Source organism: Diaporthe amygdali, assembly GCF_026229845.1.
Source record: "Diaporthe amygdali strain CAA958 chromosome Unknown NODE_22_length_803717_cov_65_427750, whole genome shotgun sequence".
Taxonomy (NCBI): Eukaryota; Fungi; Ascomycota; class Sordariomycetes; order Diaporthales; family Diaporthaceae; genus Diaporthe; species Diaporthe amygdali.
The window spans coordinates 731,659-743,728 of record NW_026517042.1 but is presented as its reverse complement, the minus strand read 5'-3'; the positions used below and the strand labels follow the sequence as shown (position 1 = coordinate 743,728).

The 12,070-nt window shown below is 56.5% G+C and overlaps 3 protein-coding genes across 3 annotated transcripts; 2 read left to right on the top strand and 1 right to left on the bottom strand.

Annotated features, from left to right (window-relative positions):
• Positions 1-933: 933 nt before the first annotated feature.
• J7T55_004699 (WD domain-containing protein) lies at positions 934-3,795 on the top strand (the record flags this gene model as incomplete). The annotated part of the gene is made up of 7 exons (XM_053130416.1): positions 934-956; positions 1,136-2,235; positions 2,302-2,516; positions 2,628-2,717; positions 2,776-3,256; positions 3,315-3,459; positions 3,636-3,795. The coding sequence occupies 7 exons, from the start codon at positions 934-936 to the stop codon at positions 3,793-3,795; spliced, it is 2,214 nt and encodes a 737-aa protein (XP_052991626.1).
• Positions 3,796-5,147: 1,352 nt separating this feature from the next.
• Positions 5,148-7,549, top strand: J7T55_004698 (vacuolar sorting protein 1; the record flags this gene model as incomplete). The annotated part of the gene is made up of 4 exons (XM_053130415.1): positions 5,148-5,200; positions 5,343-5,477; positions 5,564-7,306; positions 7,381-7,549. 4 exons carry the CDS (start codon positions 5,148-5,150, stop codon positions 7,547-7,549), a joined length of 2,100 nt encoding a protein of 699 aa, XP_052991625.1.
• A 2,738-nt stretch (positions 7,550-10,287) lies between these two features.
• J7T55_004697 (lpha-methylacylracemase) lies at positions 10,288-11,490 on the bottom strand (the record flags this gene model as incomplete). The annotated part of the gene is made up of 1 exon (XM_053130414.1): positions 10,288-11,490. One exon carries the CDS (start codon positions 11,488-11,490, stop codon positions 10,288-10,290), a length of 1,203 nt encoding a protein of 400 aa, XP_052991624.1.
• Positions 11,491-12,070: the final 580 nt, after the last annotated feature.

Here is a 12,070-nt window from a genome sequence, read left to right as displayed (position 1 = left end):
CATGGTAATCTGTATCACTGCGTACTCTGCTCTGCCGTGCCGTACCAGATGGCAATTGAAAACAACCGCCCTGACCTTGTATACCCGGCCAAGAGCAGAGGCCAAAAGACGCTCTCGGATCTGGAACTCGGTTATCTCACCTGACCCAAAGGGTGTCATCAGCTGCCCAAGTTAGCTCCCGGAATTGGGAGTTGGAAAAGAGGCTGCTCGCCCTCAACAGTAAAGGAGCACTTGATCAGCCACATGTTTCCCCTGAGCCGCTGTTGCCGCAACACAGCGCATTATCTTCGCGGCCTACTGGAGCAAGATGTGGTCATCGTCTAAAAGGATCAGCTAGCTCACTTCTTGGGTGCTGCTCATATGGTACTGATAGATACTCAAGGTAGCAAAGATTAGAACAGGCAGAAAGGAAAGGGAGGGTTTTGAGATAGGTAAGTCCCCTCCGCCGTCACACTCGCAGCCCCATCCTGGGAAGGTGCTTGGGATCTTCTGGAGGGGCAGAAACAACCTTCCGTAGCCAGCACTGTTAGTGAATGAACTGGTCCTATCATGACCTGGGGCTGTTGTTAGGTTGGGCTTGTTAGGTGGCTTTCCCTTTCCCCACCACCCCTCCCAGCGAACCAGCGCCACCCCAAGGTTCCCCAAGCCCAACATATCCCTGTCCAGAGGTGCTGCCGGTGGGTGGTGTATCCCACCCTTTCAAGGTTGCTTCTTTGGCTACATGTGTCGATTCCATCAACCAGATCACCTCCGTTGCAAGCTGGCAATGTTCCTGTGGCTGGACATCACCCCAAGCCTGATCAGCACACAGCACACCATCCCCAGCATCTCTTTGCTTTTACTTACACTGCGAACAAGGGCGAGCAAGGCAAGCAGCTACACAAGCAGCAGCACGATAAGCAGCCTCTGCCAGCAGCCTGCTGCATTGTCCAGATGACCCAAACCCTGCGGATGCCGTCATCCAGGCCCTCCTGACCCTTCCTGTAGACTCCACATACATCGTCCATACATTCCGGGACGACTCGCCCCAAGACAGACAGGAACACGCTCCAGACACACTCTCCAGCAGGCAATCAACCCTCACCTGAGCTTCTCCGATCTGTACCAGACACGATATCATCATCTTATCCCCCAGATTCCGCCCCGTCAGCGGACATACGCAGCGGGAGATAGAGACTCCTGCAGAAGACGCCGTGGCGGAACGAAGCCCTCGTTCACCCGCCCCCATAACAACCCCATCCAGCGCCGACTACCCATCCAGCACGCCACACCCTCGACCTCCTTCCAGCACTGACATCTCTGCACCATCCTCGACCGGAGCTGCGGCCTCCCAGCACCACAGCGCCGACCCAACCGTGCCACGCCCCAGCTCAGACGCCCCGAGACACGGAGCTCGTGCCTCGACGACCGACTCCGGCACCCGCCAGGTGCTTGGCCGGAGACGACGGGTCGACGCCGACGACGGCTCCGCCCAGCTCCCTGAAGGAGCCTCGAGCTCCCCTGCCACGCACCATCCGACCGACTCGCGAGCATCCAAACGTACGCGCACAGGCAGCATGTCAGCTGACGGCGATGGAGAGGCAAGTTCAAACGGGACAACCAGGGCGGTTACCACCGAACCTCGGGCACCACAACGATCCTTCGCTGCGCCGTCGACTAATGGAACACACAAGGCTGCTAGTTCGTCGGTGAATGGCTCCTCGGTGCAGAATGGGAAGGCCGCGGCACGGGGCCCTCCTCTTGACTATATAGGCCATGACAGGGAGGAGGTGACGCGCCTCATGATCCAGGCCCTCTCCGAGATGGGTTATCAGTCGGCCGCCGAGAATCTAAGCAGGGAGAGCGGGTATGAGCTGGAGAGCCCTACGGTAGCGGCCTTCAGGTCGGCAGTATTGAACGGGAAGTGGACCGAGGCGGAGCAGCTGCTGTTCGGAGCTGCTACTGCTGGTGATGGCGCAAGCCGGGCTGGGAACGGCCTTGTCCTGGCAGAGGGAGTCGACCGCGACGATATGAGGTTCCGCATACGGCAACAAAAGTTCCTGGAGCTACTTGAGCAAGGGGACTACAGGCCGGCTCTCACCGTACTCCGAAACGAATTGACACCTCTGAATCGCAACGGTGCCGAATCTCTTTCCCCCTTGATTATGTGTCGGACACCAGACGACGTCAAGGCGAAGGCGGCATGGGATGGTGCCCAGGGTGAATCCAGGCATACCTTGCTATCCCAACTCTCCAGTACGCTTCAATCTTGTAACCTGCTTAACTATTCACTACAGAACGACTAACTAACACTTTTTATAGGATGCATATCGCCATCCGTCATGTTACCTGAACACCGTTTAGCAGTTCTCTTGCAGCAGTTCAAAGACCAGCAAGCCGAGAGCTGCATATGGCACACAAGCTCATCCTCGCCATCTTTATACTCGGATCACACCTGTGATCGTAGCCGCTTCCCCACGGAAGCCATCACCGAGTTCCGAGAACCGAGTATGGAAGCGGACGGAGAGGTCTGGCAAGTACGCTTTTCTCACAATGGGAAATACTTGGCAGGCTGCGGCTCAGGTGATAAGGTTTTTATCTGGGATATGGATAACCTTAGCCTAGCACTCACCTTAACTGATCTCAAGGGCGGCGTCGGTAACCTCGCGTGGAGTCCGGATGATACGATGCTTGTGACCTGCGGACGGGATGGCTATGCTCGGATATGGGACATGAACGTAAGTTGTGCCAGATAAGCCCTTCGACAACTTCCTCGTCGCTGACATACCCGTGCAGACTGGGAAGGAGATACGACACCTCGAACATTTCTCAGAGCCGATCAGCAGCTGCGTGTGGGCTCTTGATGGCCGCTCTTTTGTTTTGGGTGCGTTTGACAGAGAGCGCTCATTATGCACGTGGAATATAAAAGGCGAGAAGCTTCATACCTGGAGCAAAAAGAACCGCACAGAGGACCTGGCCCTCTCGCCTGACGGCCGCTGGCTGGTGGCCATGGATGACGAGGACCACGTACATGTCTACGACTTTGTCACGAGGAGCCTGAAATACGACATGGAGCTGCCTAGTAGACCCACGTCCGTGAGCATCACCAAGGACTCCAAGTATCTTCTGGTCAACAAACAGGATGGTGAGGCAAGGGTATTCGACATCGCCAGCAGAACATTCGTGCAGAAATACAAAGGCCATAGCGGTGGCGAATTTCTCATTAGAAGCGATTTCGGTGGCGCCAACGAGAATTTTGTCATCAGTGGTTCTGAAGGTAAGGTGCACTTGACTCTACACTGAGTGACTTTTTCGGCTGACAGGGGTATGAACAGATGGATCCGTGTTCATCTGGCACAAGAACAGTGGACATTCGGTCGCGAAGCTAGAGGCCCACCGGCCGCGGTGCAACGCAGTGGCCTGGAGTCCTACTGACCCATGTCTGCTGGCATCCTGTGGTGATGATGGCTTAGTCAAAATGTAAGTCGAGGATATGTTTTCGATGCGCAGGGACAGTGCCTAACAACCCCCTCCAGATGGTCAAACAAAGCACGACTACACCAACAAACCGAAATCCACTCTTAGCGAGAGCGCATGGGTAATGCAAGAGGAACTTACACCCAGAAATGGAGTTCCAGCTGTCCTGTCTACTTCAGCCCGAATTTCGGAACCCGAGGCGTCTACTTGGTTGACGAATGGTTCCGCTCGATATGGACTGATGACTCGTGGGCTAAACTCCGTCGAGACATCTTTTCTCGGTACCTATGGCAAGAAGCTTACCAACGCCCGGATTCTGCGGGCCAGGACAGCCCCTGATTACACCGCACATTGGCCTTGTACATACAAGTGTCTAATCATGTTACTTGAGGAGTTCAGATTTATCGAGAATTCCTTTCTGGCCGCGGCGTTTGGGAGGGAATGGTAGGAAAGGGGCGTGGGTGGGAAACAGGATCACCCAGGAATCTGAGACGCGAGGGGGAAGAACCCCCCATCTCCTTGGACAATCATCATCGGCGTCTTCTTTACGCCAGGCGGAAAGCTGTTGCCTCGTCTGGGGGAAGACATTGGCGAAGGTGGAGTAGAGCTGGCAGGGTACTTAGGCAGACAACAGGGTTAATATGAAGGGTGAGGCTGCGCGTGGCAGCTCGAGTTCTCGTTGAGAATAAGGACGGATGAAGCCGGGGTTGGCAGGAGGAGGTTCTTAAATACCCCTTGGGGCGTATTGCCCCGATGTCTGTAGGCTCGGGGAGGGCGACGATGGTGCCGGCGAAGTTGAAGTATAGAGATATCGCGCCGTTGCCAACGCTATCACCAGCAAATCCCCAATCCATAGAGTCATCCATTCTACATTAAAACAAGGCAATACTTGTGAATATGTGCTCCAACACCCGGCGAGAATAAATGAGAGTCTCATATCATATTCCAGGCACCTGTCTGTCAGGGAAGAGGGTGTCACTAACACGTACTTGAGATGAACTGGGGACGGAATATTCATCCATCTGACCCGAGACGGCCTTGGCCTTGGCCGTCTTACCCCTGACAAACGACGGGAGCATGTGCTTGTTGCTGGCCTATGACCCTTGGAGGGCGGCCTCGATGGCTCCAGCCACAGTGTGCCTGTCGTCTGCTGCCCACCTGCCCGCCAGCCCGCCCCCACTGGGGATTGGGTCCTGGGCCCTTTGGGCCCGCAGTGTGGCTTGTCTCTTCTTCGCAACCCACGCTAACCCTGCAAGGTGGGCTCGGAAAGCCAGCAAAGCACCTGGGCAGGCCCGATACGTATACGTACGTACGTACAGAGCACCCTAGTACGTCAACACACCTAGATCGCCTTGTGACTGACTGCCGGCTGCTTGTGCTGCTGCACCCTGCAAAACAAGACCAGCTTCTCCATTCAACCAGAACCCTCTTTGATGCAATACCCTCTGCGACGGGCCTCTCTATTGCTCTATTGTCGACTCATACCTCTTTGAAAAGACAGCCAAATAGCTCTCGATAGTAGACTGGGAGACCTGGAAAGCATAGGGCCCCTCCTCCCTTGCGACTCCCACCGCCCCTTTGACGATACCCAACCTGCGAAGCCCAAAACCCAACAATCATCACAGCCTGTTCAACTCTGACATCCCACCACCACTGCCTCGACTACATCGCGACTACACACACCACCCAATATGTCTGGCAACTTCTCCCAGCCGGGCGGTATCTCCGACCCTGCGCTTATCACGTACGTCCCAGCACAACCACCACATCCCCCACCATCGTCACCATCTGCGCGCCTCCTTTTTATAGGGCCCCACTTCAGGTCTCTATGAGGGAGATGCTGCTCAGTCAGATACAGGAACAGAGATACTAACGAATGCCCTCAGACTCGTCAACAAGCTCCAGGATGTCTTCACAACCGTCGGTGTCAACAACCCCATCGACCTTCCTCAAATAGTCGTCGTTGGCAGTCAATCTAGCGGAAAGAGTTCCGTGCTGGAAAACATCGTGGGTAGAGACTTGTAAGTTAGGCCGATACATTACCGTGTACTTCTTTGGGCGCACAACTGTCATGCATAGAGACAGCCACTTACACATTCTTGCGCAGTCTCCCTCGAGGTTCAGGAATCGTGACACGTCGACCGCTTGTGCTGCAGCTCATCAACCGCCCCGCCACCGCCCAGACTAACGGCGAAAGTGAAGGCGTTGAGGGAACCACCGATAAGGCTGCGAATGTTGACGAATGGGGCGAGTTCCTTCACATACCCGGCCAGAAGTTCTACGACTTCAACAAGATACGAGATGAGATCAGCAAGGAGACCGAGGCCAAGGTCGGCCGCAACGCCGGCATCTCGCCTGCTCCTATCAACCTGCGCATCTACTCCCCCAACGTTCTGACCCTGACCCTCGTCGATCTGCCCGGTCTCACTCGAGTGCCCGTCGGTGACCAACCACGCGACATCGAGAGACAAATCCGCGACATGATTGTCAAGTACATTGCCAAGTCGAACGCTATCATTCTGGCCGTGACGGCAGCAAACATCGATCTGGCAAACTCGGATGGCTTGAAACTGGCACGAGAGGTCGACCCCGAGGGTCAGAGGACAATTGGTGTGCTGACCAAGGTCGACTTGATGGACGAGGGTACCGACGTGGTCGACATTTTGGCAGGCCGCATCATTCCTCTACGCATGGGATATGTACCAGTCGTGAACCGTGGTCAGAGGGATATCGACAACAAGAAGCCTATCCAGGCCGCGCTCGAGGCTGAGCGGGCATTTTTTGAAAACCACAAGGCTTATCGTAACAAGAGCTCTTACTGCGGTACACCATACTTGGCGCGCAAGCTGAACCTTATCTTGATGATGCACATCAAGCAGACACTGCCAGACATCAAGGCCAGAATCTCAAGCTCTCTGCAGAAGTACACGACGGAGCTGGAAAGCCTCGGACCCTCGATGCTGGGCAACAGCGCCAACATTGTGCTGAACATTATTACTGAGTTTACAAACGAGTGGCGGACTGTGCTGGACGGAAACAATACCGAGCTCTCGAGCACGGAGTTGTCCGGTGGTGCAAGAATCAGCTTCGTCTTCCACGAGCTATACTCGAACGGTGTCAAGGCGGTAGACCCCTTTGACATGGTCAAGGACGTGGACATCCGGACAATTCTGTACAACTCTTCCGGCTCCTCTCCTGCCCTGTTCGTCGGCACCACCGCCTTCGAGTTGATTGTGAAGCAGCAGATCAAGCGTTTGGAAGAGCCCAGCTTGAAATGTGTGTCACTGGTTTACGATGAGCTGGTGCGCATCCTCACACAACTGCTCGGTAAGGCGCTCTTCCGCCGATACCCAGGGCTAAAGGAAAAGATGCACAACGTCGTAATTGGGTTCTTCAAGAAAGCCATGGAGCCAACGAACAAGCTGGTCAAGGACCTCGTGGCCATGGAGTCTATCTACGTCAACACTGGGCACCCTGATTTCCTCAACGGCCACCGTGCCATGGCCATCGTGAACGAGCGCCACAACCCCAAGCCCGTGCAGGTGGATCCCAAGTCTGGAAAGCCGATCGCGGGCACCCCGGTACGGGCCGCGAGCCCAACCCTGGCCGAGTCCAACCTCGGCGGCGACGCGAACAGCGGCTTCTTCGGCAGCTTCTTCGCGGCCAAGAATAAGAAGAAGGCAGCGGCCATGGAGGCCCCACCGCCGACCCTGAAGGCGTCGGGTACGCTGAGCGAGCGGGAGAACATCGAGGTCGAGGTCATAAAATTGCTCATCTCGTCGTATTATAACATTGTCAAGAGGACCATGATCGACATGGTCCCCAAGGCTATCATGCTCAACCTAGTAGCGTATGTATAACCCCACCCTCTTCGCACGATACGGCACTTGGGGGGGAAAGCTGACTAACACTCACGATGCACAGATTCACCAAGGACGAGATGCAGCGTGAGCTCCTCGAGAACATGTACCGGGCGACGGAGCTGGACGACCTGCTCAAGGAGAGCGACTACACGGTCCGGCGGCGGAAGGAGTGCCAGCAGATGGTGGAGTCGCTGGCGCGCGCCAGCGAGATCGTCAGTCAAGTGCAGTAGACAGACAAGGAGACTATTGGGGGAAGGCTTTCAGGAGGACTTGGGGCGTTTGCTGGCCGGCTGCCTTTTCTTCGAAGCCTTTGTGGGGGAAGGGAGTGGTTGCTATATCTTACGGGAACCCGGTTTGGATGATCATCGGACACAAAAAGAAGAGACCTTGCACGGCGTAGTGGCGGTTGTTTCTCTCTTCCTCCACGGATTCGCAGATTGGGCCCGAGCTTGCTTTTTTCTTTTCCTCCGTCTTGAGATGGTTTGAAGTCTGGGTGCTCTTCACGGGGAATGCGTCGACGACTGAATGCATGCATGATATGGGGTTGCCCTTTACCCGGTTATGATGGACGGGCTCATGGTGTGTGGGTGTGTGTGTGTGTGTGTGTGTGTGTGGCGCTGTAGTTGAAGAAAGATGGAGACCCAAATCGGGGCCCGTGTTTGCTTCGTTGTGTGTGCACATTTAATAGACGCGCGCGAGGAGAAGAAGAGAAGAAACGAAGCGAAACGATCAATACAACCGAGCGGGCGACCCGTTAGGAAACAGATGGACAAACAAACAGAGAGGCAGAAGAAGTTTTCGAAAGGAGAGAGAGTGTTGTCTTGACTTTGGCATCTCGAGCAGATTGTACAGTGTTGTTGTATGTAGATAGACTGACTGCCCTTTTTACTCCCCTTTCTCTCTCTTCCTTTCTGTCTACCCTTGCAGCAGCACCTCAGAAAGAGAAGTGCCAGTGTGCCACTGCGCGGAGAAGGAAGGAGTGCAATGAACCGTCTGGAGAATGTATTTAATTTCTTTTTTGTCTTGTTCTGTCCGGGCCTCCTTTCGATACCATTACGTGCGAGTTGACTGGGACGAGACAATACAGGTGCACAACCATTCTTCTTCTACTTCTTCCCCCTTCCCCCTCTTTCTCATGTAAAGAGAGGTGAAGCGAAGCGAGTCGAAGCTCGTGCAATGAGGACGTCTGAATGGGCTGACTGCTATCTACCATGCTCCGACCGGTCTTTGACCTGTTGATAGGCCGGCCGGCCTCGGCGAATATGCGAGGTCAGTGAAGCTAGAAAATGCATACAAGATGCAGCTTGCTTTAGTCGTGTCACCACGTCGGTACTTGCGTTTCCCCTCTGTTCCAATTTCCCTGAAGAACCCCATGTATTGACTTTCTGGTAAGAATCCTCTTGGCTTAACCTTCTCCCGTGTTTCCTTTTTTTTATTCTCTCTTTTCGGTTGACTTTGTGCGGGATCACGGCGAGGAACTCGACCGCACAGTTTGGTTCGTCGAACCCGGGCTGCTGGGCCGCTCCCGATTGGGGGGTATGGGAGCATGGGCACTTATAACCCGGTCCAGGTAAAAAGCTCTGGGACCACGGTTTCAGCGAGTAACCAAGGGCCACTTAGATGTACATGGCCAGGCGGGACCCTTAAGCTTCTCGGACTAGGCCTGGAACCCCAACGTGCCAACTTTCGGCAGACATTCCCAGATGGGCGACCAGCAGCATGCACAGCATGCAAGGCGAGCAAGCAGACAGGGAGAGACCAAAAAAAGTAACAGTGGGAGAGAGAGAGCCATGCATGCCACGCAGCTTCTTGAGCCTCACAAGGTTGGGGCCCGCAGCAGCGCCTGCATGGCATGCAATTCCGCTTCGCTCTTTTCTCACCGCAACGACGGCCGTCCTCGAGCCAAGCCCTGTCATCGATCGGGCGGGTGGGTTGCTTTGCTGGTGGGAGAAGAGGGACCCTTTTTTCCCACTCGCTCGCGTCCTCCCACCCCCCCCCCCCCTTGTGAGTCTTCACATGTCTCGGAATCTACCACCCATTCGCGCACGGAAGGGGCACCCTTATGGCGCCACATGCTGCAGTCTGTCTTTGCTCTTACTGCGTAATGCGCGCCCAGATGGTTTTTTTTCCCTTCCCTGCAACCACTGTCATCCCTTCCCCTTCCCGTCGGGACTCCAGCCGGATCCTCGAGCCTGTCGAGCTCTTACCCGTGCAGGGGAGCCTTGGGCACGCTGGGTGGAGGACGGGTGTTCTCTCGGTCGGCAGGGGAAGAGGGTGGGCTGATGACATATAGGTTTGCTGCTCGGTTGGTTTGAGCTGTGTAGCTTGTTTGTGGTTTGCATCTGGGACCCTGGAGCTCTTATAGCTTGCTTTGCCGTCCTTCCCTGTGACGAACGAGCCTGGTCCTACTTGCTCCCATTTCTACAAGGGCGACGTCTGTAATAACGTTTTAGACGAAGAGCTGGCTTCTACTTGGTGTAACACCGCTTCAGTCCAGACCACAGCGTACATCCCTTTCGCAGCCTCACCATTATGGCATCGTCTACTCCGCCGCGAGGCTCTGTTGTGTGCCAGTCCCGAGATCGACCCCCCTCTCCTCGGCCCCCGAAGCCGCCGCCACCAAGTCCTTCGAGGCGATCTCAGCGGATGGATAGTTCGTGAGAATATGGACAAAGTTGAAGCTGCAGGGCTTGTAGAGAGGGGTGAGCACCTCTAGTGTTCTTCTTGCTTATCATGCCGCTGAGACCAATCACAGCCTTCTCCATGCTGAGCATGCCGTCGAACGTCGAACGAAGACACCACATTGTACCAGGCTTGGTAAAGGAAGCAAGATGAGGAAAACACAATCGGGTATAGAATTGGTATAGACAGACTGCACCGGGAGACATTTCTTTGGGTAAAGGATAAAGGATAGAGACTGGCGCTTGTTTTCCTGCTTCGACTGGGAACCCACTTGGGACCCATCTATTCACAGCTTAGAGCCCGTCCTCAGAACTAGACCATCATTCTCAACATCGTACTGCTTCCCTTTCTCCCAGCCGAGCCAGTCTCTGAGTGCCGTCTCGCCATTCTCTCCCGGCACCAGAGCCTTGCCGACGTACCCATTGCCAGGGACACCAGGGCCCTGGCCACGACTGACCGCGTCGGCCGTGGATGGCCTCGGCCCCGAGTCAACAGCGAGGCAAGGCGTCTCCCGCAGCGTCACAATCGGTCTCTGGTCCCCCTCTCTCCCCTCACCAGCCCCTTCTAGCTCTGCGTAGTCAAAGACAGGCGTGCAGCACGCGTCCGTGCCGTCAAACACCGCCTCCCACTCGTCCCTCGTCCTGCTCCCGAATATCGTCTCGAACGTAGCCCTCATCTCGGGCCAGCAGTCGCGGTCGAGCCTCCTCTGCTCCCACCCCTGGCCCTCAAGCCCCAGGCCCTTGACAAGTGCCGCGTAGAACTGCGGCTCCAGCGCGCCGACAGCCACGTACCTCCCATCCCTCGTCTCGTAGGTATCGTAGTACGGGCACCCGCCATCTAAGACATTCGTGCCCCGCGGGCCGTCACCCATGGGCGTCTTCCTCGCGAACCGCGGGAACGTAGCTAGGTAGCCGGCGCCGTCCACCATGTTCGCCTCGACGACCTGGCCCCTCCCCGTGCGCGCCCTCGCCAGCAGCGCCATCAGCACGCCCTGCACCAGCACGGCGCCGCCGCCCGCAAAGTCGCCCAGGATGTTGACCGGCGGCGCGGGCCGCCCCCCCGCCGGGCCCAGCATGCCCAGCACCCCGCCGACGGCCAGGTAGTTGATGTCGTGGCCCGCCATGGCGGCGTAGCGGCCGTCGCGGCGGAAGCCCGTCATGCGCGCGTAGACGAGCGCCGGGTTCGCGGCGCACAGCTCGTCCGGGCCCAGCCCCAGCCGCTCCATGACGCCCGGGCGGAACGGCTCGATGAGCACGTCGGCGGCGCGCGCGAGCCGGGTGGCTACCGCGCGCCCCGCCGGCGTCGACAGGTCCACCGCCACCGAGGCCTTGTGCCGCGTCAGGTGGTCGGCGGTCGGGGACGTCGAGGGCCGGTCGACGCGGATCACGGACGCGCCCGCGTCGGCGAGGAGGAGGCCTGCGAAGGGGCCTGGGGCGAGGCCGGCGAACTCGAGGACTTTGAGGCCTGTTAAGGGTGGGGGGTTGGCCATGATTGGTGTTTTGGGGGGGAAGGGTTCGGTTATGGTTGTGTCGGTTGATGATGGCGATGCCTCCAGGGCATGGTCAGTGGTGTGAAGGTCAAGATAGGGGCATTGTCGCCTGTGACGGGAGAAGAGACCACGTCGGGTGTGAGTTTTCTCTGAAGACGTGAACAGAAAGGATGATCAGCAGCTGTGAGGCCGGGAATTCCAGTGCAACCCCGCATGGAAGCTCCGAGGAGCCGAGGCTTTGAATCCGGGGGTCGGGGCCGTGCCGGGCCGCTGGTGGGGTCCGTCCTGTGCCCTTGAACGGTTGAACGGGGCTTCATGGATGGGGGCTCTTGGCTATCTGGGCACTTTAGGCGTATCTTTTCGATGTTGGGGCGCTCCTGGATTTCCACAGCAGAGTGCTCAATTGCTCATAAAGCAGCGTATCGATAAATTGATAGTGAGTTGAGGTCACTGGGTGATTTGATGATATGTTGAGCTTCAGTGGACAAACCCCCAAGTACGTTAACTCCTTGCCATCTCAGTATGTTGTTTGCTTGCTCCAGATACCTTTCCCTTATGGTATTATTTCGTGTGTACTTCC